The sequence below is a fragment of the Myotis davidii genome, unplaced genomic scaffold (genome assembly GCF_000327345.1).
Source record: "Myotis davidii unplaced genomic scaffold, ASM32734v1 scaffold1622, whole genome shotgun sequence".
In the NCBI taxonomy this organism is placed as follows: Eukaryota; Metazoa; Chordata; class Mammalia; order Chiroptera; family Vespertilionidae; genus Myotis; species Myotis davidii.
In genome coordinates, this window is record NW_006293535.1 from 179,074 (window position 1) to 206,157 (window position 27,084).

The 27,084-nt window shown below is 42.2% G+C and overlaps 1 protein-coding gene across 1 annotated transcript in view; it reads left to right on the forward strand.

Moving 5' to 3' along the window:
* The first annotated feature begins 3,432 nt into the window (after window positions 1-3,432).
* The window catches only part of SCAPER (S-phase cyclin A-associated protein in the ER), a 149,143-nt gene continuing 125,491 nt past the window's right edge, over window positions 3,433-27,084 (forward strand). The window contains exons 1-9 of the mRNA XM_015566174.1: window positions 3,433-3,454; window positions 4,347-4,415; window positions 6,036-6,153; window positions 7,067-7,137; window positions 10,992-11,186; window positions 17,086-17,186; window positions 21,168-21,284; window positions 22,637-22,797; window positions 25,640-25,893. Coding sequence (XP_015421660.1) covers window positions 4,410-4,415; window positions 6,036-6,153; window positions 7,067-7,137; window positions 10,992-11,186; window positions 17,086-17,186; window positions 21,168-21,284; window positions 22,637-22,797; window positions 25,640-25,893 — 1,023 coding nt within the window. The 5' untranslated portion in view covers window positions 3,433-3,454; window positions 4,347-4,409. The remainder of the gene's footprint in view (window positions 3,455-4,346; window positions 4,416-6,035; window positions 6,154-7,066; window positions 7,138-10,991; window positions 11,187-17,085; window positions 17,187-21,167; window positions 21,285-22,636; window positions 22,798-25,639; window positions 25,894-27,084) is intronic.

A 27,084-nucleotide genomic window follows, 5' to 3' on the forward strand; every position in this document is an offset into this window, starting at 1 on the left:
GCTGGGCGCTTGTTCACTGATGCCACAGAGTGAGCCGGTCTGAATAGCAGACACCCCGTGAGGAGTGAGTGTTTTCCTCCATCAAAGAGCCCGTTGTTAAGGGTTTGACAGGTTGTCTGTGTGGGAGGAAGTGCGATCTATGAGCTGTGACGGACGGACGGACGGACGGGTGGTGGTTTGAATCCCAGCAGATCGTGTATTTCTCCGGGGCTCGGCTTCTTCGTCTGTGAAATGGGAGCATGCTTCCCATCTCATACGTTTGTGGATAGCGAGTAACCGAGGGGTCTGCAGAGCATGTGGAACTGCCCTCAGCAAAGGCTTACCAGCGGTTCTCAACCTGTGGGTCGCGACCCCTTTGGCGGTCAAACGACCCTTTCACAGGGGTCGCCTAAGCCCATCCTGCATGTCAGGTATTTACATGACGATTCATCACAGCAGCCACATGACAGTGATGAAGTAGCCACGCAGATAATTTTGTGGTTGGGTCACAACACGAGGAACTGTATTTAAAGGGCCAGAAGGTGGAGAACCGCTGGCTTAGCCCACCTTCCTTCCCACTCCCTTGAGCTGCGAGGTTTGACTTCCATGGTTAAGCCTGTCCTGGTGCAGGTCAGGGCACCCGCTGGAGGATGCACGGAGCCTCATCAGTGTTCCTGTGCACATGCATGTACGCATCACTTTGGTGACTGTGGCCCAAAGACAGAGTGTTCTCAACAGAGACTTTAAAATGTTTGTCCTGGGGCTTCACCATCGTCCTGCCGCATGGAGGACGTCCGTCCGTCCGTCCGCTGCCCTGAAAATCCTCTGCTCTGCCTGTTTATTAGCCCTCGTAATCATCAGGCCATCCGGCTTCCTTCCTTTCCTTCAAAATCTTTGTTGAGGGCCTGCCATTTGTAAGGCACTTTAAGCAGAAGATCATTCAGATATCGATCCTCTCCCCTTAAGAAAATGCTCATGCAGGAAGAAGGGGAAGAGGAAAACACTTACTGAGCATCTGTATGTGCGGGTTTTATATGTTATATGAAAGAGCATCTGGGCACCTGTTGTATGTCAGATGCTGCATTAACGTGGTGATCTCTAGTATGCGACCATTTAAGCAAAGCAGATGTTATTGTCCGAACAGAAGTGAAAACGTCATTTCCGAGAGATGAAGTGACTTGTCCAAGGCTTTATAACCAGTAACTATAAGAACTGGCTCCATTGGGATTCAGTCCCACATCAATATGCAGTCTCTCGCTGTGTCATACTTACTTCAGTACATATGTTCCTTATCTAATCCTTCTGGCAACTTTGTAAGTCAGGGGTTGCCTTCATATTCCACCCCTCAGCTATCTGCCCTTTTTTTTGAATCAGTTTTATTCAGGTATAATTTACATACAAAGTGCACTCACTTTTTAGGTGGACAGTTCAATAAATATCATCAATTTTATATATAATTGAACCACTACCACAGTTCCATCTCCCAGAAAGTCCCCGTGTATACCTTAGTCCAAGCTTCCCCTTCGACCAAGGCAGCCGTCCCCAACACTTCTCACCTAAGATTAGTTTTGAATGTTCTAAACTTGATATAAATGGAATCATTCAGTATGTACGCTTTCGTGTCCAGTTTCTTTTTCTTTTTCCACACATAATGTCTGAAGTTTATCTTTTCCGTTGGATCAGTTCATTCTATTCTATTTATGGATATATCACAATTTGATGATCTCTTCTCTTGATGGATATTTGGGTTGATTTCAGTTGTGGTACATTATGAATGAAGCAGATTTGAACATTTGTATATAGATCTTGTTGTGGAAACTACGTTTTTGTTTGTTGGATAAAAACCTGGCCTTCATTTTTAGAGATGAGAATACTGAAACTCAGAGAGGTTAAATAAATGACTTCTCAAAGTCACAGTGCTTTGGTGGACTCGGTGCCTCCATAAAGTCTTTCCACTATAGCTTGCCTTCCCCCGCTTTTTAGATGGAAAGAATTTGGATAAAGTCTGGGAATTCAGATGAAGATCTCTCTCAGCTGGGGTGTCAGAGGGTTTATGAAGATCACTTTTGAACTGGCCTCGAAGAATTGGCAGGCTTTGAATATGTAGAAGGTGAGAGGAAAGGAACACAGATTTTTTAGCATGGGTTTCATTCGTCAGTACATATTAATGCCCACTCAGTGCCATGATCTGTTCCACGTTCCGAGGCTATAGCAATAATGAAACCCAAGAGATGTCATAGAGCTTGCGTTCTTGTTGGGAAAGATGGGACACTACATCAGCCAAGTAAATAATATGCGGTGGTAAGTGCTCTAGATGAGAAGTGGAATAAGGCCTGCAGGTGGTGGAAACCAGGAGAAATGGGTTGCAATTTTTTTAAAAAATATATTTCTTTATTGATTTCAGAGAGGAAGGGAGAAGGAGAGAGAGATAGAAACATCAATGAGGAGAATCAATGATCGGCTGCCTCCTGGACACCTGCTACTGGGGTTTAAGCCCGCAACCCAGGCATGTGCCCTTGGCTGGAATCGAACCTGGGACTCTTCAGTCCGCAGGCTGATGCTCTATCCACTGAGCCACGCCAGCTAGGGCAGGTTGCAGTTTTTAAAATAGTGCTTGGGAAGGCCAAAGATGGGCTGCTCCAGATGGGGCTGCCCTGAGCCCGGAGTGTGTCTGCTATGTTGGGGGACATGAACAGGCCAGTGTGGCTGGAGTGGAATGAGCATCAGGGAGGAGAGGAGGTGGTGTGAGAGGTGTGGGGAGCTAGGAAGTTTAGGGGGAGCTAGGAAGTGGAGGGCGTGGCAGCTACTGTGAGGAGTTAGGCTTTTACTCTGAGTGAGACGGAGAGGCCTGGAGAGTTGTGAGCAGAGGGGCTGCCCTTGAAAAATCCAAAAGCTACACTGAGCTGGATGTCATACGATTCACCCCTTTAACACATGTGTTTTTTTAGTATATTCAGAAGAAACCCTAGATACCCAGTAATCCGTTTTCTGACCATGGACTGCCCGCCTGGACATTCCATGTACATGTAATATGTGGGCTTTGTGACTGGCTTCTTTCACTTAGCGTGATGTTTTCAAGGTTCACCCACTCTGCAGCATGTGGGAACACTTTCTTCCTTTTTACGGCTGAATAATATTCCATTGAAGAACATACTCCTTTTTAAAAATCCATCGTTTGTGGACACTGGGTGATTCCCACGTTGGGACTATTACGAATAATACTGCCATGAATGCTTGCACATAAACTTTTGTTTGCACGTATGTTTCCATTGGAGGTGCTGCATTTAAAAGGAGCAAATTCACGCGACAAAGGATAGAAGATCTCGGCTCTCGTTCCAAAAGCTTTGGTTCCAGTGGCTGCTTGCTTTTCTTTGTTCATGAGCTCTTCTCACCGGGCTAGGCCGTCATTTGCAGCAACTTCCCTCTCCCTTTGTGCTCCGTCTGGCTCCTCTGCTCTGCGTTTCTTTGAGTAAAGGTCTGGCCACACTTAACTAGGTTTCCTGTCAAGCGGGGTCTGTTCTATGGGGAGTCTTATATAATTGGTAATTAACATGTTATGATAAAAATCTCACTTATCTCACTTTTTGAAAGCTTCCAAGAGGATTTTATTTATTTATTTATTTATTTTTTTGAGGGTCTGGGAGGGAGGGGGAGGTGGGAAGGGAAGGAAACGGCACAGCATGCTCCCTGGAGGGAGGGGCCTCCAAGAAGGTTGCACAGTGCTCCTTATCTGGGGTTGGGGTTTATTAGTGGGTCATAAACCAACTAAGTGAAAGCAATAATTAAAAAAATAGAACAGGGAAGGAAATATCAGAGTGCCTCTCACATAACAGGGATACATGTTACTTCATGAAACTTGCTGTAGTTACACGTGTGTAAACTGAGTCAGGATACAGAGTGTGTGTGTTTGTTTATAGATGGGAGTAAAAAACACGGAAGCCTCTGGGTTGGACCATCATGGGCTACTCCTGTAATTAACACTGTCCCATTTTATTTTATTTTACTTTTTGGAGAAAATGGAGTATTTAAAACATGCTATATTATATTGAAACAGGCAGTATAAAAGAGCAACTTTTTTGTTGTTAGATTAATTAGACACTTGGGATGAGATTTTTATCTTTTTATGAATAAACTAAAGGCCTTGGTGCATGAAATTTATGCACAAGGTGATCAGGGCTGGCCCCTGGTGGTCAGCGCACATCATAGCCAGTAATTGAACTCCTGGGCTCCCGGTCAAACTCCCGAGGGGACACTTTGCATATTAGCCTTTTATATATATATATATAGATATGTTTTCTTGACAATGTTATGACTACTAGTGTGTATGTGTGTGTATGTATGTATAATTAATTGTTTTTTAATTCTAGGAGCCATACCCCATGGGCTTATTTGATAAATGAGCACTTCTTGGCATAGAAGGGAATTAAAGAATGATGGTAAGTAATCAAACTACCTCAAACACTAACCTTAATTTTGGGGGGGCCTCCCTCTTTCCTTTCTTTCTTCCACCCATTTTTTTTTTAAATGTTTTATTGATTTCAGCGAGAGGAAGGGAGAAAGGATAGAAACATCAATGATGAGAGAGAATCATGGATCGGCTGCCTCCTGCATGTTCCATTTTGGGGATCAAGCCCTCAACCCAAGCAAGTGCCCTGACCAGAATCAGACGGTGACCTCCTGGTTCCTGGGTCGAGGCTCAAACCATTGAGCCACACCCCACACCAGATGGACCAACCTATTTTTTATTTATTATCTTTTTTGATGTCACATTTGTTACATACAAGTTACTCTAGGGAACGCATTTGTTGTGAAGCACAGTAATGAAGTGAACACCTGTGAATGTAGTGTTCAACCTGAGAGCCCCACTCCTACCATTTGTGGGACCGAGGGCAGATACACAAGTGGAAGCCGGCTTCCTTTTTGTCTTAATTTTAAAAAGATATAAATCCATGCCAACAGCTTGCCCTGCTGCTCTGCCCAGGACCCAGCCAGCTCTGAAAAAGCCACCCTCTCCCTAAGCTGGCAGGTTGGGCCAGCGCTCTCTGGGTCTGGGATGGGATCAACGTGGTGAGACTCCCCAGAGCCTGGACAGACAGGTTCCCTTCCTTACACTTCTTCCTCTAACTCGAGATTTTCAGGCAGGCCTAAGTGTCTCCTTAAACAATAGCACTCCAGCCCAGGAGGAGGAGGGAATGGAGTCTCTGGGGGAGCCCAGTCTTCCTGGAAACCGCCCTGGGAGGTTTGGGGTGGCCATGACCAAACAAATCGGATGTTTCCACTCGGGGTTCCCAGCACATCACTGTGCTCTACCTCCTTCCTTCTCATTCCCTCCTTGTGCGGCCTCGGGGGTCCCGGCAGTTTGTGAAGCCCTCTCTCTTCATTCCTTTACACCCTCTCTCTTCATTCCTGTGTAAGGAGATACTTCTATGTAGGTACAGACATAAACATTTAATACGCAATGCTTGACAACAGTTCCAGATTATCAGTGAAGTTGCTACAAGTAGAAATTATTTAGAGATGAGTGAAAATAATTTTTCCCCAGTCTAGGAGCAAGTTTCAGAAATCTGTAGACACTTTGGTGAATATTATGAACAATTGCTTTGTTAGACTATATATTATAAGAGTTGAATATAAAAACTTTTACATGAAACCGGTGTTTGCTTTTTTTGAAACATCTAATAGTTGAGCAAACCTTTGTAAAAGTCTCCATGTAGCACTAGGTGGCACACTGTGACTTTGGATGAAAGAAATGTTTTTGTTTAAGTCTTCTTGAAGAAGGGAATCGAGGTTAAAACACGGCCTGAAATGGAAACCCACAGTGTTATGAAGCATCTCAGACTCATTTATTGCACTTCAAACCCTGATGCTTACTTAGACTAAAATGTTCAAAACGATTCTACGTAAGTTACTAGTTACGTTTTTATAGGAACGGGATCATGAAAAATGAATAGAGTGTGTTTTCTTTCTGAGAAACATAAGAAATAATGCATTTATCTGCCAAATATATTCTATATCGTGACTAATAATTGAATCAATATTCTCTTTTCTGTACACAGGCTTCAGTCCAGCGCTCCAACAGCCATGACAAAGTCAGGAGAATAGTCGCAGAGGAGGGTCGCACAGCAAGAAATCTAATAGCTTGGAGTGTTCCACTAGAAAGCAAAGAGGATGATGGTCGGTATATTTTCTGTTGTTCATCTTCACCCAAGGATATTTTTCCTGTTGATTTTTAGAGAGAGTGGAAGGGAGGGGGAGAGGGGGAGTGGTGGAGAGGGAGGGAGGAAGGGGGAGAGAGAGAGATAGACATCAACGAGAGAGGGACACACAGATTGGCTGCCTCCCGCACGCACCCCGGCTGGGCTGGGGATCAAATCTGCAGCCCAGGCATGTGCCCTTGACCGGGAGTGAACCTGCAACCCTTCGGTGCACGGGCCAGCTCTCTGCTCAGGGCAGAAGGTGGTTTGTTTAAGTCTTCTTGAAGAAAGGAATCGAGGTTAAAATACTGCTTGAGATAGAAATCCACAGTGTTATGAAGTATCTCAGACTCATTCATGAAAAAGAAAAAAAGAACAAGTGAGAGAGAGATGTCTGACTGCAAAAATACAAACAACGAAAAAACCTCCCGTTTCAAAATGAAACTATGTCATACATTAGTAAGTTCATCAAAACAGAAAATACTGAGTTTTATGTTGTAAAGGTAATTTTATTGTTGAATTCAAGTAAGTATTTTTCAGACCTGTATGTATAAGTTGAGAAGTATCACTAACTTCATCTTTTTAAATTTTATTTTTATTCATGTTTTCACTCATGAAACAAATTTTTTCCAGAAGTTTTCCGTTTGACCTTATTTTTAAATCATCAGAAACTCTGACCTCTTTAAGGACTTGATCCACTCCTGTTCTGAGGAAGCTGTTCCATGAAAATAGTCTCTGGGGCCTTGGGAATTTGTTTCAGTTACAGCCGTGGTTCAGGTTGACTGTGAATAGAGGGAGGTTGTGTGTCAGTAGGTCTGAGTGATTTGTGTGGTTCTATTTTATATTGTCTGTCTGTCGATCTGTATATTTATCTGTTTATTCTTGCCTTAAAGGAAAATCTAAATTTCAAACTGGTGGAAAACCAAAGAGGACAATTCAGGGCACTCATAAAACTGCTAAACAGGTAAAGCATATGCAACTCTTTACTCACTTTTTATTTTAGTTATAAAATACAATTTACTTTCCATTAATTTTTTAGAGAGGGTGAGAGGAAAGGAGGGGGGGGAGAGAGAAACATCGACATGATACATCAGTTGGTTGCCTCCCACACTCACTCCAACCGATCCGGGGTGGGAATCGGACCTGCACCCCAGGTATGTGCCCTTGACCAGGAATCCAACCCGAGACCCTCCGGTGCGCGTGCCAACATCCTAACCACTGAGAAACGCCAGCCAGGGCTGAACGACATTTATAAAGTACTATGTGCACAGCTTGTGCTAAATACTTCACAAACATTCATTTATTTGTTTATCATAATAACCGTGTGACGTAGGCTTTATCACTGTCTTCACTTACAAATGAGGAAGTTGAGATACTGAATCTTTGACTGGGTGGGAGCATTGACCAGGGAAGCCTCTGGTCCTGAACTTTTGGTCTGGGGGAGGCTGTTGATAACTGTTTCAATTTTCTTACTAGTGATTGGTCTGTTCAGATTTTCTATTTCTTCATGATTCAGGTAAGAGAAACCAAGGCATTAGGGGTGAGTTGGTTAAATGTTTGACCAAATACAGCAGGCTAGTTTTTTGTTTTATTTTTAAATATAGTTTATTGATTTTTCACAGAGAGGAAAGGAGAGGGATAGAGAGTTAGAAACACCAATGAGAGAGAAACATCCATCAGCTGCGTCCTGCACACCTCCTACTGGGGATGTGCCTGCAACCAAGGTACATGCCCTTGGCTGGAATCGAACCTGGGATCTTTCAGTCTGCAGGCCGACGCTCTATCCACTGAGCCAAACCGGTTAGGGCAGCAGGCTAGTTTTTAGGGTGATAACTATGTGTGGCCTTTGAGTGACGTTATAAATATCCAGATGGCCCTTGGCGGGAAGAGGTTCCCTGCCCCTGCCTCAGATGCTGGTGTCATATTTTTATTTTCATTTGTCTCCATGTATTTCTTGATTTCTCCTTTGATGTCTTCATTGACCCATTTATTGTTCAGTTTATGTTGTTTAATTTCCACATATTTGTGATTTTTCATTTTTCTTCTTGTAGTTAATTTCTAGTTTCATACTATCGTGATCAGAAAAGATGTTTGATATAATTTCAATCTTAAATTTATGGAGACTTACTTTGTGTCCCAAAATATGGTCTGTCTGTGTGCACTTGAGAAGTATGTATATTCTGTCGCTTCTGGATGGAATATGTTGTATATATCTATTTAAGGACATCTGGACTCATGTCATTTAAGGCCAATATTTCTTTCTTGCCCTACTGTCTAAGTGAGGAGCTAAAGTCTCCTATTATCGTAAATATATACCTTTAGATCTGTTAATAATTATCTTATGTATTTACTTGCTTCTAAGTGGGGCACATATATATTAATGTTGCGTTTGCTTTTTGGTTGTGTCCTTTATATAATGCCCATTTATATATAATGTCCATTGTTTTGTCTGATAAAGTATGGCTACATATGCTTTCTTTTGGCTACCATTTGCTTGGAGCACTAGTTTCCACACCTTCCCTTAGAACCTGTGTTTGTCTTGGTAACTGAGATGAGTCTCCTTAAGGCAGTGTATTGTTGGGTCTTGTTTTTTCATCTGTCCAGCTACTCTGTACCTTTTGATTGGTGAGTTGTTCATTTACATTTAAGGTGATACTGATATATGAAGCCATACTCTTGCCATTTTTGGTTTTCTGATTGCTCTATAGCCCCATTGTTGATTTTCTCTTGTGTTTCTGACTGATATTTTAATTTGGTGATTTTCTATGATGATTGTCTTCATTTTCTCTTTTTTATGTTTGTGTCTCTGATCTAGATTTCTGTTTTATTGATTTCCTTCTTTAGAGAGAGGAAGGGAAAGGGATAGAGAGAGAAATATCGATGAGAGAGAAACATCAACCGGCCTCCTGCATGCCCTCACTGGGATGGAGCCCACAAGGCAGGCTTGTGCCCTGACTGGAAATCGGACCGGTGACCTCCTGGTCATGGGTGGTGCTCCACCACTGAGCCACGCCACTGGGCCAGATTTCTGTTTTGTGGCGTCCAGAGTTCATATACAGTTGTCCTTCTGATAGCATCGTATCCTCACTCGCCTATACAAGTTTCATCCTTACTCCCCTATTATGTATTTGTTGTTGCAAATTATCTATTTTTATGGTATGTGTTCATTACCAAATTGAAGCAGCAATAGTTATTTTTAATGATTTCCCCCTTTAACCTTTATGCAATAATTATGTTTTTAACACTCAATTCTGATAATCCCTATCACCTTGTCAGACTTTCGTCTTTTCCTTTCTGGCAGAAGAGCTCCTTTCAACATGTCTTAGAAGACAAGTCTTTTCTTTTTATTTTAATATATTTTTTATTTCAGGGAGGAAGGGTGAGAGAGAGGGAGATAGAGACATCAATGATGAGAATCATTGGTCAGCTGCCTCCTGAACGCCCCTACTGGGGATTGAGAGCCTACAACCAGGGTAGGTGCCCTTGACCGGAATCCAACCTAGACCCTTTAGTCCACAGGCCGACGCTCCATCCACTGAGGCAAACCGGCCAGGGCAGAAGCCAAGTCCCCTGGTGGTGAACTCCATCAGTTTTTTGTTGGAGAGAGTCTTTATTTCTCCTTTATACCCGAAGCATGACTTTGCTGGATAAACTATTCCTGTCTGGCTCTCACCACCAGAGCCACCCACCCGGCCATTTAGAATTCTCGATCATTTTGGTCACAGTCTTCCATGGTTTCTGGAGATTTGTCTCTTGTGTGTGCGCTGCTGTGTTACTGTGATTATTCATGGTGCTTGATGGGTTTTCCCTCAGCCAGTGAATTTGAAGTAGAGAACAACTTTCTTAATTTAGGTAAAGCTTTTTTTTGCCTAGCAATTCAACAGGTTGGTAATTAGAGGCCTTTTTTTGTGTTCCAGTAGGTGGTGCTATAGGACAGGTTTTGGTTTCTCTTACCGGCGCTGACTCCTTAGAGATGATAGCCAGCGCTGTCTACCTTCCAAGGCGTCCGCCAGAGGTGTCACAGCTGCCCTCTTCGTTGCTATTTGTGTATTTGGGGGTCGCTGGTACCTGGCTGCTGCCCGGTCTCTGCTGTTGCAGTATTGCCACTGGGATGGCGGTGCCCGCTGAGTCTGGAGTCCTGTGGGTCTTGGGCAGTGTCTCCATGGCATGGGGGTTGCGTTGGTGGGCGGGGGAGCTTGGGTAGCGGGCACCTGCACTGCTTCTGGGGCTGTCGGGCCCGCAGGTGTTGCCACCCGTGTTGGGAGTCCTGCTCCCTGTGGCTGCAGGTGCTGCTGGGGCGGGGAGGTTGCAGTTGCATGTGCTTGGTGATAGTAATCCATCATGTTTTCTCCTAGTCAGGTGTTTTGCACTTATATATTAATTTTTACTTTAAATTGGTTTACAATAAAATTAAGCAGCTGAATAGAACTGTGTAGTGTATGTTATTATTTTTTCAATGAAAAGAGTATATGCAAGCTGTTTCAAAATGTTGGCCTTGCTTTATTATTTGTCAATGTGTGTAAATGTGCCATACACTCTTCCAATAAATCAGGAGCCTCTTTAGTGCTCCTTTTTGAATAAGGATCTAGTCACAGTTGAGGTCCTCCTAATACCTTCCATGAGACCTGCCTGAAATAAGAATTAACTTTACAAACCTTCACAAGCTTTGTTTAAGTGATTTCAGTGTGCTGTGATACAAGCTGAGAAGAATGATGTCGTGTTTTTAAGTATTTATGTTGAAACACGTGCTTTATGTAATAATCCAACCCGTGGAGGATTTTCAAAACATTTTTTTCATGTTTTGTTTTGCTTCACCAGAACACCGCGGGAGATTGTAAAATAACAGCTACAACTGGAGATAAACACTTTGATAAAAGTCCCACTAAAACAAGGCACCCTCGCAAAATTGATCTAAGAGCTAGATACTGGGCATTTCTTTTTGACAATCTTCGCCGGGCAGTCGATGAAATCTATGTCACCTGTGAATCAGATCAGAGTGTGGTGGAATGTAAGGTAAGTTCTGTGTGAGGCTTTGCGATCCGTTTGAAGCCAGACTCTCCAGTCTCTGCTCCACCTGCCTTGCTCGTTTCCCTCCGTGTATTAACTGTCGTCACAGGGCTGCACGGTAGGTCCCAGAACTCGCTCCTGTTACAACGGACAGCTTGTCCGCTCTGACCAGCCTCTCCCTAGTTCCCCCACCCCTGCAACCACTGTCCGCGCTGCTTCTATGAGAGCTTGGGTGTTTCTTGGTTTTTCAGGGGTACTTTGGTTGTTGATTTTTGCATTACCTAATTATGTACTTTTATATTGTGTGCAAGATTTGGTAGAAAGCTGTCTTGATATATAGTCCTGGGCAAGAAATCACACACACACACACACACACACACACACACACGCACACGCACACGCACACACACACATTTTTTAAATCTCTTATCTTCATTCTCCCTTGATACTGTAGGTGGCACTAGTGAGATTTTCCACATTCTTTGGTTTCCCTTTCACTGTTTTTAATTAGACATTGCTCCCTTTTCGTTGAGATACTTATCACTCTCCTAACTCACTCTGGGTGGGAACAGTGAGATTGATGGCTACCCGTAAACCGTCCTGGGTGGGGGTGGCATGTCCTCAGAGAGGCATGTTTCTATTTTTAGATAACCTTGTGTTTGTAATAGGATATTAAACAGACACACAGCCTGAGCTGTCTCTAAAAATTCACTACAAAGCCTGGCTTTTTAGTAAATACAAACTATACTGTATTACTTGATACTGAATAAAATTAATTGAGAAAGTCCAGAGTGACACATCTTTATGCACATGTCACGAAGGCAGCCTCTCCGTTTCTACAGTGAGCAGGGTTGAGAGCCCTGGACTGGCTGCCGACCTCTGAAATGTATGTCGGGTCAAAGGAAAGTTATGCGTTGAGGCAGCAGCTGCCTTTCCTCTAAAATTGGAAACAACCAAAACAGGCTTTAGACTAGCTTAGAGTTAGGATTCGTCAGAAGCAGATGTTTAGAATGAAGAGTAATTGAAACCATCCAAATTTATGGTTTGATTATCACAATATTGTTACTATCAACATATAAAATTTCTTCTTTTAAAAAATATTTTGGGGCAAAATCATCCACAGAGTTTGATGAGTCAGCATGTTGTGGTAGAGAACACTATTGGACTTAATTTTGAGTTATATTTTCTTATTAAAGTGAGTATGTGGGCCTAGATAATCTGCAGGTCAGCCCTAGAGATCAGATTAGCAGCTTGTTGGCTTTTATGGTGAAAAATAACAGAAGGTTGAGTGAAGAAGTCAAATCTGTTTGTAAAGAGTGTGCCTCTTCATGGAAGTGAGTTTGTCCGGTGGTCAGTATGTCTCTGTGCTGAGCAGAGGAAACTCCTGCCTGTTCTCTGGTCTGCGTTGAGAGGCTGGACTTGGCCATAGACAGCGTGGCTTGTATTTCTGGCTGTCAGTCGTCTGCCAACGCTTCGTGACGGTCTAACAGGAATAGAAACCTGTTCAGGTTGTAGATGTAACGATGGAGGTTTTGACAGCGAGAGCAGAGAGAGGTGTGGTCTCTATTCTTTGTGCTTTGCCCAGATGCTCAGAGGCTTAAACTGAGCAATGAAACCTGGGAGCTTAACAGTATTTTCATACCCAGCTCGACTACTCTCCCCTCCAGGACATACAGGTGGAGATGAAAATACACAACATAGCATTTGGTCAACACATGTGCTGGGTGTATGCTACCTAGAGGTGTTTTTTTTTTTTTTTAATTCTTTTATCCATTATCTCATTTGATTAGTATCTTTGTGAGATACATGACCCAGGGTTTCCCTCATTCTGCAGGTGGAGTCAACCCTTGATTTGCAGTATTGACAAGATTGGTCACTATTTGTGATTTTTGTGTTTTTGCAGTTAATAATAGCTCTGTTACATAATTCACATGACAAGTATAACATGATAGTAAAAAGTATGTTTTCTGTTTCAGCCAGGATTGTGGACTAGGGCCCACCTCTGTAATCAAGAGGCTGAATTTCTCATTTTTTTCATTTAATGATGTGCCTGTTATGCCATCAGCCACTCCTGCAGGACTTGTTGAGAACTGACATTCCAACAACACTGTGCGCTCACCATCAGCACTGCGTTTCCCCTTCTCCCTTATGAAGTGGACCAGAGGGTGGGTGGGGAGAGGGCGCAGGTAGTGAGGTGGGAGCCATCCTCTCAACTGGTTCCCACAAGGGTCTGCGGGAGGGCTGGATTGCTCGTGCGGATAACTGTGAATGATGTTATTAACATGATTGCGAGGGTTTATCTGCTCTTTTTCTTTCAGATGATTTCCATGAACTACTATTCCACTAGTAGCTTTAAAAAAAAGCCGGTCTTAAAAATCATGCTCTTTAAACTTTGTGAAGCTCTGTCTTTCATAAGGTTCCCTTTATCACTGCCTTCTCATGTGATGCGTGTTTTCACCCCTTCATCACCACTGGGCTCAGCACTGCTCACTCCTGGAGCTGAGTTGGAGGCTGTATTGATGCCCTGGGCCCAAGGGCCTGTGCGCTGGTGTTAGGTGTCAGCAGGACAAAGGGATGGCGCCAACCGCCCGGCACTGCGCGCCAGTAACGAGAATTCATTACAAACCAATCAAATCTGTTGCAGCCAATTGGTAAAGTCATTGGTAATTGTAGCTGTACATCTATATGTACTTATCTGAGTGCCTGTAACGTTACTTTCAGAGGCACTTTTGTTCTTTTCCATCCTGCTTGACAGAATGGCCTTCGTGGCTGTGGGGAGGATGTGCATCGCTGGCTGCGAGGCTGCGAGGCACTTGTCCTGTTTGCGTCCCCTTGTTCGTGAAACGTGGCTCGGGTTATAGCTGCGCGGTTCCACTGCGACCGCTCCTGACAAGAGGAGCTAAACATCCTCAGAATAGGCTGTTTAAGCCACCAAATGGACTTTCTCCATGCCAACGAGTATCAGAGGTATAGCTGCGATAGTCTGGTCCTGTGGAGATTGTTTCTCCTCCTCCTCCTCCTCCTCCTCTTCTTTTAAAAGTGAGATTCAGAAAACTTATGGAATAAATTATTCTGAATTTAATCTTTGCTCTAAGTGATTTAAGTTGAATGAATTCAGTGAACTAATTTTAATTATATTAGTAGAATTGAGAAAAGGAAGCCAACTAAATAAAAATTTTCCCCTTTTCCTGATTGTAGAAGACTATTACCAGTGATTTGTCACTAAGGATTATCTTTGAAAGGAGATAAACAATACTTCTTTGTTCAGAAGGGTCTTTTAAAGTAGCATATAACTTTTGTGACTAAAGTGAGGTTGGTGCTGTATTTTGTTTGTGAGTAAGTAGGTGTAGTTTATTGTTAGTGTTGGGCCTAATGTCCAAAGTGTAGCCAAAATTTTTAAGCATTTATATTTGAAAAGTGATTTTGAGGTCTTTGAGTACCACTGATACTATAAAGTCAGTTTAAAAGTTAGTTATGGAAAAGTAATGTTTTCATAGAACAAGTAATCATTTTAAAAAATTAAACTTACTGGAGCAATATTGCTAACAGTGTCAGACATGTCACGGGGTGCAGCTGTCTAGCACACACCTGTACAAGCACATGGCCCAGCATCTGGGCTCCGTCCTCCACCTTGTGTTTGACCCTCGGCTGTCTTCATTCTTCCCACCCCCGTTTCCTCTGGTAGCCATCGCTTTGTTGCTGTTTCTGTGTTTGGTGTTTTGTTTGTTCTTTGGTTGCTTTTTGTTGTATATCCCACAAATGAGTGAAATCCTATGGTTTTTGTCCTTTTCCATGGACGTACTTCATTTGGGAATATTTCATCTTTTTTATGGCCGAGTAGTATTTCTTTGTAGATATGTACCACCTCTTCTTTATCCATTCACCCACCGAAGGCCACTTGGGGTGTTTCCATGTCTTGGCTGTTGTAGAACACATACAACTTAACAAGGAGAAAAAACTGGTTAAAAGGTGAGCAGAGAGTCTGGCCCCTGTGGCTCAGTGATTGAGCGTCAACCCATGAACCAAGAGTTACTGGTTAGATTCTGGGTCAGGGCACATGCCCGGTTGCAGGCTCCATCCCCAGTAGGGGGCGTGCAGGAGGCAGCTGATCAGTGATATTTCTCATCCAGAGATTTAGAGATTTCTATATCTCTCTCTAAAGATCAATAAAAACATTTAAAAAAATTAGCAGAGGACCTGAATAGATTCTTTTCCAAGGAAGACATACAGTTGCTAATAGATAAAAGAAAAAATTGTAGCTATAAGGGAAATGCAAATCAAAACTCCAATGAGCCTGGCCAGTGTGGGTCAGTGGTCAACCCATGAACCAAGAGGTAACTGGTTCAATTCCTGGTCTTCCTGGGTTGCAGGCTCGATCCCTAGTAAGAGGATCAGTGTGCAGGAGGCAGCTGATCCATGTTTCTCTCTCATTGATGTTTCTCTTTCTCTCTCCCTCTCTCTCTAAAATAAATAAAAATGTATTTAAAAAACAAAAACTACAATGAGATACCACCTCACACCTATTACAATGGCTATTGCCAGTAAGACAAATAAGTATTGGAAGGATGTGGAGAAAAGGGAACTCTCTTTTCTGCTGGTGGGATGGCAGCCTCCTGGGAAAACCAGTGTGTATCGTGTGTAAAGTGGGGCATACACCTGCCCTGTGGCTCCGCAGTGTCACTCCTGGGCTTATACCCAACAGAAACGCTAACAGCAGTCCGTGTAGAGCACGTCTGCATAAGTAGCGGTGTATAATTTGTAGTATCCAGAATTTGAAATCATCTAATTCAACAGTTGGTTGTATAAATAAATATCCATTTAAAGAATATTGTTCAGTTGTGACCTTGGACATTGACAATAAATGAATTGCAGGTACACTGAAATATGGATGAACCTAGTAAACAGCTGTAAAAAAGAAGCCACAAAATAATACATACACTATGGGTTCATTTATATGGATTTTGGAATAAGGTGAAATTGAACTATTACAGATTGAAGCAGTGGTTACCTTGGAAAGACATGGAGTTGTAAAAGGGAGGAGATACCAGGGCACTTGTAGAGACTGGAATTGTTATACTTTGGTCCTGGGTGGTGTTGCTTGGGTCTGTGCTTTGAAACGATTTATCTGTACATTTGTGTTTTGTGTACTTTTTATTAACGTCACAATAAAGAGGGTTAAAAGAATCACATTCTGGCTCAGATGATGTGGCTCAATACTTGAGCATCGAATGGTGAACTAGGAGGTCACGGTTTGATTCCCGGTCAGGGCACATGCCTGTGTTACGGACTCAATCTCTGGTGGGGAGCATGCAGGAGGCAGCAACTAATGATTCTCTTTCATTATTGATGTTTCTTTTTTTAAAAAAAAAATATTTTTTATTGGTTTCAGAGAGGAAGGGAGAGGGAGAGAGAGAGAGAAAAATATCAATGATGAGAGAGAATCATTGATTGGCTGTCTCCTGCATGCGCCACCCTGGGGATCAAGCCCGAAACCCAGGCATATGCCCTGACCGGGAATCGAACTGTGACCACCTGGTTCAGAGGTCGACACTCAACCACTGAGCCACGCTGATCAGGCGTCATTGATATTTCTTTATCTCTCTCCCTTTCTCTTTCTCTGAAATCAATAAAAATATATTTTAAAAAAAGAATGATCATTCTAGAAGTCTTGAGAGGAATAGCAATACCATCTCTTGGTTTTTAGATTCTCAGCTTCACTAATTTCTTGCCAAACAGTAAGAATGAAAACAACAACCAAAAATCAAGATCGGTATATTTTGCAGCTTCCTCAATAAGGAGTATAATGTAGAAATTATTAATTTTTAAGTCCTTCACTCTGAGTGTTTTTTTTAAAAAACTTTTAGTCAAAGAATGGAATTTAATGTTTGCTGTTTTTTTCAATTAGGAGGTGCTGATGATGCTGGATAATTATGTAAGAGATTTCAAAGCATTGATTGACTGGATTCAACTTCAGGAAAAGCTAGAGAAGACCGATGCTCAGAGCAGGTAATGAGCTCTGGCCTTTATAATTGTAGCTGCCAGCGTTTTCTAAAGCAGTCATTGAAATTGACAATGAACTTGACCTCCGCATTTCTCATTCAGTTGAGTAACAAATATTTATTTGGTACCTACTAGTGCAAGCCCGTTTATCCAGTGCAGAAATTTCACTGCTGGAGTTTGATACGTTCACTACTTTCATGAATTTGTAGTCTAAGGGAAGGGTAAATTAGAACATATGACTATAAAAAACTAATCCAGCTCTTCAGAAAAGGACGGGATAGACTAGGAAGGAATTCGTGGAGGTAGCAGAAGTGTTTAAAGGGTATGATGGATTTTAACAGTGGTTGGCCTTTCACATGAAGGGGGTAAGTTAAGACAGCCATGGAAGTGCAGAGCATGTATGAAGGGAAAGAAAGGTAGGGAATGGTATAGTAGTTCTTAAAGTAGTAGACCGTAAGGAAAATGGATGATTTTTAATTAGGGGAGTAACGAGAGACCAAAGCCACCTTACACATGTTCATCTGGAATCAGCACACACATCTGAGTGCGATGTGCCAGCCTCTGGGGCTGCAGTGGTGGAAAACACTCCGTCCCTGCCCTCGTGAAATGTGTGGTGGGTGCGTGCATTGACAGGAAAGGTTGATGCCAAGTTCTTAGCTGGGTGCAAAGTGGCATCAGAAAGAAGCAGTGTGGTCTGGGAGCATAAGAACGGGCTCCCTCAGCCGGTTTGTGGAGTCCGGGAAGGCTCCCCCGGGAGGCCTGTTTTAGTGAGGCAATATCGGAGGACTCATCTGGCAGAGAGAGGAGTCATTCCATGGGAGGTGATGGATCCCTGATACCCAGGAGGTGGGAGAGCGCAGTGGAGTCAGGGCTGGAGTGAGGGGAGCAAGGGGAGGCGGAGCAGAAGGTGAGCCTAGACAGGTGGGCTGGAGCCAGGTTATGCAGGGCACGGTAGACATGATAAAACTGTACACTTTATTTTGAGCCATAAAAGGTTTTTATTGAGTGAAACCTGATCCCTTTTGATCTGGGCCCAGTCACATGCAGCTGCAGTGATGCCTATTACCCAGGCTACCTCTTTCCTTGGATTTAATGTTGGTCCAGCCTCAGGAAGTGGAACCAGCCAGTAGAGAATGCCTCCTTTGGGGGAACCAAGAGAGTGAAGGGATCCCAAGAGACAGATCCAGAAGGTTTGATTCCACAGGAAACCAAACTCAGGGAAACCATGATGTGTTGATCCTTTTAAAATTTGTGTTTCTCACAGTAAAAATTTTGAGTGTGTGTGTGTGTGTGCACGCGCGCGTGCGCCCACCTGCTTTACCCACAGTTCCTGGGTTTCTATAATGTAACCACCAATGCAAATGAAGAGCTAATTATATTTTTGTTTCTTTTTTTTTTAACATATTTTATTTATTTTTCACAGAGAGGAAGGGAGAGAGATAGAGAGCCAGAAACATTGATGAGAGAGAAACATCAATCAGCCGCCTCCTGCACATCTCCCACTGGGGATGTGCCCGCAACCCAGGTACATGCCCTTGACCGGAATCGAACCTGGGACCTTTCAGTCTGCAGGCCGACGCTCTATCCACTGAGCCACACCGGTTTTGGCATATTTTTCTTTCTTGCTTGCAAACTCCAGGCCACCAGCGGTGGCTGTGTGGAGGATTGTATTGGGAGAGAGTCTGAGGCCCAGTCCAGCCTTCACAGCCATCTCATGGTTCAGAAACACCTGGGGCATTTCTCCTTACCTTAACCAGTTAACGTCATTTCTTCTCTTTGCCTCTCAAGGCAGCTCTCAGATACGGAGAGCGACCTTAAGTTCCCTATAAATGGCATTATTCAGCTTATATTTATCAAGTCATGCATCAAAATTAATTTCACCTAGACTTGAGACTTAAATATAAAAGCTGAAATTGTACATATTTAGAGACAAAAATATCGATATATATATAAAAGGCTAATATGCAAAGTATCCCTGTGGGAGTTCGACGGGGAGTTCTATCGCTCGCTATGATAAACGCTGACCACCAGGGAGCGGTGCGGAATAAAAGAAGGCCCCGGCCGGCAGCCGGCAGCTGCTAGGGACCCTACCCATGGACAAATTTTGTGCACTGGGCCTCTAGTCCTATATAATAAAAGGCTAATATGCACATTGTCCCCTTAACTGGGAGTTCCACTGGGAGTTTGACCAGGGGGCAGGGCTGGCTGGCCAGCCAAACCACCCGTGGCCTGGGCCCTGGACAGCCCCGCCCCTGATCAGTCCCACCACCTGATCAGGGGCGGGGCCAGCCCGGCAACTGCCTGCAACCCCTCTCCCCGGCCAGCCTGGCCTGATTGGGGCAGGCTGGCTGGACCCCACCTGTGCACAAATTCATGCACCGGGCCTCTAGTAGATACATAGTTACATATTTTTATTGTGGGTAAGGACTCTGTAAGACAAAGGAAGAAACCACAAAAGAAAATATTGATAGGCTTGATTTATTAGGAAAAAATGTTATTACACATAAAAAATTAAAAGAGAAATAGGTACATCATCTAATCCAAAGGATTCATAGCCATAATAGTAATAGTAGTGGTAGGAAGTGATTTCAAATCAATTAGAAAATGTTACAAATCCCAGTAGAAAAAATGGGCAAAAGGTACCAATATGCAAATCTCAAAATAAAAAATTCAAATGGTTGTTAAAAAGTTCAGCCTAAGTAGTGATGATAATCATAAACAAAAATTTGAAAAACAAACACAAATAGCATTTTTTAAAACATTAAACAATCTTGACTGAAATTCCTGTAGGAAAAAGAAGTCATTACAAGACTGACACTCTATCCCAGGACTCAGGAAACATTTTTTTTGTGAAGTGCCAGATAGTACATATTGTAGACTTGCTGGCAGTGCTGTCTTCTTCACAGGCCAATGAGAATTCTAAAAGAAGGAGAAGCTTCCCTGGCAAGCTTCCAGGGAAATGGGCGCGTATCGTCTGGTGGACGTATCATTTGTTACAACCTTTGCGAAAGGTGATTGGGCAGTTAATTATCAAATGCTTTAGACTTGATTTGGATAATCTTTTATCTAAATTTTCTTGTTTTCTAACAATTCGTGTTACATTGTGAGAAAAAAAATCAAAATCACTAGTTGAATGGAGAGTAAGAGGCACAGAGATTCTGGGGAGTTAGGCGGCGACTGAAGGCATAGGGTGTAGGACACTTTGCTGGAGGAAAACTTTTTAGTGGAGATTGTGCAGCTGATTGGCTGTGGGCCTGTGAGGAAGGAGGAGTTAGCTTTCCTAGCAAAGAGCAAAAAAGTGTTTACGCTCCCACTCACACGGGTGATCTCAGGTAGAGAAAGGAGACTTCACGTTTCCCTGGCTATTCCTTCGGCCTCCTCACTGCATTTCCGTCTGGATCCCAGGACCACACGCTTACTAGTAGCTCTCCAGGACAGCAGACACCCTAGCCTGAATCAGTACCATTGCAACACTTTTTTATAAAGGAGTAATTTTTCTTTTTTTTTAAGCCTCGTCAGAAGATACTGGTATGTTTTTGTTAGAGAGAGAGAAACATCGATCTGAGAGGAAAACATTGATTGGTTGCCTCCACATGCGCCCTGACCAGACATCTAACCCGTAACCTTTCTGTGTATGAGATGACAGTCCAACTAACCGAGCCACCCAACCAGAGCCATTGGACCACATTTTAAAATGTGTTTAGCTGGGCGTGTGGAGGCTTTCGGAGCACAAACGTACTATGTGTCTCCTGTCTCTGCACCTCCTGGCCTTTTTTACTTAAGGAGGGTGTTTGCTACGCTAACGTGGGTGGGAAACCCCGACTCTGCATCATCCGTGAGTGCTTACTGGTAATACAGTCACTTCATGGTCAGCAGTGCTCCAGGAAGAGATTGTGACCTAATTATGGTTCCACCTGCTGGCAACTTCTAGAAAGCAGGAGGCTTCCTCTCTTTTCTCTGCTAACATCATCTGTCTTGAATCGGCAGACCGACGTCGTTGGCGTGGGAAGTAAAGAAGATGTCTCCGGGACGTCACGTGCTTCCAAGTCCATCGGCAGATAGAATCAGTGTGACATCAAATGCCCGAAGAAGCTTAAATTTTGGGTGAGATGAACTAAAAAAACTACTAAGGCTTTCATTGCTGTAAATTATTTTCTGTGGCTAACACCCTTAAAGTATTATAAAACAGATATTCTGTTACAAAAATACCCATGTATATGGTTGTGTATCTGTTCGAAATTGTTTGAATAAAATGTTTTTTAAAAACCCAGGACAGTACAGTTTAACTTTAGGAAATATAATATATTCAGAAATAATTAGGTGCACAAAATCTAAACCCATAAACATACTCCATGCTAAATGACTCATAACAAGAACTGACAGTTCTTTCAAAAAGATAGATCTACATAGTATCATTGTTATTTTTTTAATATATTTTATTGGTTTTTTACAGAGAGGAAGGGAGAGGGATAGAGAGTTAGAAACATCGATGAGAGAGAAACATCGACCAGCTGCCTCCTGCACACCCACCACTGGAGATGTGCACGCAACCTAGGTACATGCCCTTGACCAGAATCGAACCTGGGACCTTTCAGTCCGCAGGCCGACGCTCTATCCAGTGAGCCAAACTGGTTAGGACAGTATCATTGTTATTGTCATATAAATTATATCTTTGTACATGATAATCTCACCAACACAGTTTTATAATCATTGTTTTATGAAGTTGTCTGTTAAATCAGGACAAGAAGAGAGTTACAGAAGAAAAAATACATCTACATGGTCTTTTGTATACCTGTGTAGTAACTTTCACTGGTGTTCTTTATTTCATCGTGTGGATTCAAGTTACTCTGTAGTGTCCTCTCATTTCAGCCTGTAGGGGACTCCCTGTAGTATGACTTGTTGAACATGTCTGCTAGTGACAGTTTTTCTCAAGTTTTATCTGAGAATATCTTACTTTATCCTTTAGCTTTTGAAGGATAGTTTTGCAGTGCATATAATTCTTGGTTTAAAGTCTCCCCTCCCTTCCCCCTCCCCCAGCACTTTGAATATGTCCTCTCACTGCCTTCTGGTTTCCATGGTTTCTGATAAGAAATCAGGTGTTATTCTCATTGGAGATTCATTCATTCATTCATTCATTTAATTGTTTTTTATTGATTTCAGAGAGAGGAAGAGAGCGGGAGAGAGAGAGAGAGATAGAAACATCAACGATGAGAGAGAATCATGGATCGGCTGCCTCCTGCATGCCCCCTACTGGGGATCAAGCCCACAGCCTGGGCATGTGCCCTTGACTGGAGTTGAACCCAGGACCCTTTGGTCTTCAGGCCAATGCTCTATTCACTGAGCCAAACCGGCTAGGGCCAAATAGAATTTATTTAATATTTAAACCTACTGAGTATATATTTTATATTTAACGTTTATATTTATGTGATTTGTTAATGCAGCAATTTTCTCCATAGGGCTTCGCCTGGCACAGTGGCTGCTGCCCGTGTGGCTTCTGCAGGTGTTAGTTGGGCTGACAAGGTAAAGGCTCATCATTCAGGGACTACTGCTTCTTCAGATGTAGCTCCTGTGCAGTCTTGCCCACCAGTGACAGTGCAGAAGACTTCCTGCAAAAATGGCGAGTGGCTTTCATTCATTTTTATGTAGTAGACAAGTGGACATCAATGGGAATATTTGTTTTATTTGAAATTGGAGCAAATAGCATTATGTATTTACCTTTCGCATCATTTATATCATATTAATCTGCCCTACTTACAGCTATGAAATATTCTTTAAAAATGTATGAAAGCATATGGAAATCATTCTAGTCTCAGGTTTGTCAATTCCTTTGTTAATTCATTTATAATGTAGGTCCTTTATGACTCTTTGACTTAAAGAAAAAAAATAGTCATTCCATTCTCTACGCAGTATATGCTTTTAAGTTACATGTCACTATTTCATTTAATTAGTATTTGAATATTATTTTGATATTAAAGTAATATTCTGTTTATCTTTACTCACACACCTGTTTTCTTTTTTTGTTGTTGTTAACTCTCATCCGAGGATATTTTTCCATTGCTTTTAGAGAGAGTAGAAGGGATGGAGGGTGGGAGAGAGGGAGGGAGAGAGAGATAAAGAGAAAGAAACATCGATGTGAAAGAGACACATTGATTGGTTGCCTCCCACACGTACCCGACCAGGGCCAGGGATCGTACCCGACCAGGGCCAGGGATCGAGTCTGCAACCAAGATACGTGCCCTTGAATAGAACCGAACCAGGGACCCTTCAGCCCATGGGCTGACGCTCTATCCACTGAGCCAAACCAGCTAGGGCTATTTTCTTTTAAAAAAAAGATTTTTATTGATTTTAGAGAGAGGAAGGGAGAGGAAGAGAGAGATAGAAACATCCATGGGAGAAACATTGATTGGCTGCCTAGTGCATACCACCCACAGGGGGAGAGGGGAAGAAATAAAGTAAAAACTGACAAACGAGGGTGGAAATTTCAAAATATATACTCATACTGGAAGATTTTAACATAACAGTCCCAACAATGATAATACAAAGTAGAGAAAAATCAGTGAAGATATACACAGCCTGATTAATGAACTTGACATAATTGAAATGCCTAACAAATAATGCTTATTCTTTCCCATTCTTTTTTTGATGCTTCACTCTGGAAACTTTTATTGAGATGCCTTCTCTGTTCTATATGATGAATTCATATTTTCTTAAATCTATTAATAATGGTTATTTTTTTAAAGTCTGTGTCCAAAAAGTAAAATATCTCAACTACCTGTGTATTTGTTACTTTAAAAACATTTTTGTGGCATTTTCAGTTACTTGATTGTGTTTTACAACAAACCACATACTATTTAATTAAATGTTTAATAACGTATATTAAAAATTATAGAGGTTCCTTCTAAAAATACTTTTCTTTTGGCAAGAAGATAAGAGTACCAACAGATCACCTTAATTCTGTCAGAGCTTGGTTTGAGGTTTTATTACAGTTGGTATGTTTTAGTTTTGTCTTTATTCTTTCTCGGGTATCAACTGTAAACCTGGGTGTTTGCCAAGGCCCCTACATTCCTGTTTTCCAGCATTTGTTTCCTCAGCACTGCAGTTACTACAGATCTCTCAGCTCATTAGCATCCCAGCTGCGGTGTTCTCTGGGGTGCCTGGGCGTCTTGGCCTGCATATGCAAAGCTCAGCAGCTGTCACACTTCTTAAGGGAAGACGGAACGCAGACTCTTTGGCTCACTTTCCTGCAGTGAGCCCCTCTGAGGTCCGTGTTGCTTCAGACTCATTGAGCTCCAGTGTCTGTCGCAGCCAGACAAGGCTGCTGGTTTCGGTGGGGCTCACTTCCCCTGCACTGTGAATTCCAAATGCCTTCAGGGAAAATTTTGGGGTGGATGTGGATCTCATGTTGTTGTTCTTCCCATTTCTCAGGGAATATAGTTCCTCAACTCTCGCCTGTATTGCTTGATTTCCAGGGGCATTAAACAGTTCATTTGGATATTTTGTCTAGTTTTTATAGGCGTGTTTGGAGGAAAGAAGGTTAATTTTGATATAGGCTACTTTGCCATGGCTGTACAAGTTCCAAAAATTTTCAGATGATTGAACTTACTCTGTTCCTTTTGAACACAATGGAATTAAGTTAGAAACCGGTTACAGAAAGATAACCATACAATTCTCAAGTTTTTGGAATTTTAGAGTCTATTTCTGAATATTCCATGAGTCAGAAGAAATCAAAATGAAATTTAGAAAATGTAAATTGAATTAAAATGAACATTTAAAATCTTGTGGGATTAGGTAAAGCTATGCTTTGAGGAAAATTTCTAGCCTCAATTACATGTGTTAGAAAAGAAGAAAACTTCCGTCACACTCTTTGGATTCTGGGAGTTGGGGAGGCAGCTTTCACTTAGCCGTTGGGACAAGAACACCAGACCCATTTGCCTGGACTTGCTAAGTCCTGGAAAACTTACTAAGTATGTGACCTTGGGCAATGACTGAGCCTCTCTCAGGCTCAGATTCCTTACTGATAGGATGGGGTGCTAGCACTCATAGGTGGTTGTGAAGATTAAAAGTGAGAAGAGGGCGAGCACATAGTGTGCCCTGTGCTCTGATAAACGGTCACTCACACTTCCGGACCCTGCGGCTGGCCTCCAGTCATTCCTGATCTAAGCTCAGTTTTGTTATTTGTAAATTAGGGGTAATAAAGAAAATGTCTGTGGGGTAGGAGTAATCCCTACCACACAGTGTAGTTACAGGGATCAGAGACTCTGCGTGTGTGTACGTGTATGTGTATGTGTGTACGCACATGCACACACACACACACACACAATACACGTGTGTAACAGTGTCATATTGTATATGACTCATATTTAATTGGAATTAGATTGGAATTATTTTTATTTTATAGGTTTTTTAAATTTTTTATTATCTACAGAAATATTTATTATTTTCTTCCTTTAATTGCACAGAACGGAAAGATGCTGAAGGATGGGAGACTGTTCAGAGAGGGAGGGCTGTGCGCTCCCGATCAGCAGCGGTGATGCCGAAAGTTTCACCACAAGCACCAAGGTCAAAGGATGACAGTGATAAGGAAAACGTGCGTCTTTTCCCGGATGAAAGCATGCAGAAAGGGGATGTTGGAGATGGACCCTCTAACGCCATAGAAGCTCGGCCCAAAGACTCCTTACATTCCTGTGACCATCCTCTTGCTGAAAGAACCCAGGTAGTCCACTCAGAAAATCCTTGTAGTGAATTTTTATAAGGGATGTGTGTATGCAGAATGTCTCATTTTTCTCCTTCATTTTAAACTTTCTTGTGAAAAATTTCAAATCTGCAGACAAGTTGCAAGTATAGAACAATGAACCCTCCTATGTCCTTTATGTAGATTCATAGGTTAATGCTTTGCCATATTTTTTCTATGTATATTTATGTCACACAAACATTGTATGCTAAACATTAGAATAATGTGCATATATCATAACCATTCACCTTCTACAGCATGTCCCTCCAAAGAAGAAACTTTTTTTTAAATACTTTTTTTATTGATTTCAGAGAGGAAGGGAGAGGGAGAAAGAGAAAGAAACATCAATGATGAAAGAGTCATCGATTGGCTGCCTCCTGCACACCTCCCACTGGGGATTGAGCCTGCAACCCTGGCATGGGCCTCTGATCGGAATTAAACCCAGGACCCTTCAGTCCACAGGTTGATGCTCTGTCCACTGAGCAAAACTGGCTAGGGCCATAGAAAAAACTTTTACATAACCACATTATAATTATAAAATTGAGGGAATTTGACATTTATATATTATTACCTATTTTATAGTCAATATTCAAAAATTTCCAGCTGTCCCAATAATTTTTTTCTGTTCATCAGATTATTTATTCACTTGATTTTTAGATTCACTTGTTGCTAGATGTGTATTTGTTGTTCATAATTTGTATCTTTACCTTCTTCTTCTTCTTCTTCTTAAAGAATACCTTTCAGCATTTCATATAATACTGGTTTGGTGGTGATGAACTCCTTTAGCTTTTTCTTATCTGTGAAGCTCTTTATCTGACCTTCAATTCTGAATGATAGCTTTGCTGGATAAAGTAAACTTGGTTGTAGGTTCTTGGTATTCATCACTTTGAATATTTCTTGCCACTCCCTTCTGGCCTGCAAAGTTTCTGTTGAGAAATCAGCTGACAGTCATATGGGTACTCCCTTGTAGGTAACTGAGTTTCTTTCTCTTGCTGCTTTTAAGATTCTCTCTTTGTCTTTTGCTCTTGGCATTTTAATTATGATGTGTCTTGGTGTGGTCCTCTTTGGATTCCTTTTGTTTGGGGTTCTCTGCACTCCCTGGACTTATAAGTCTATTTCTTTCATCAGGTAGGGGAAGTTTTCTGTCATGATTCCTTCAAATAGGTTTTCAAC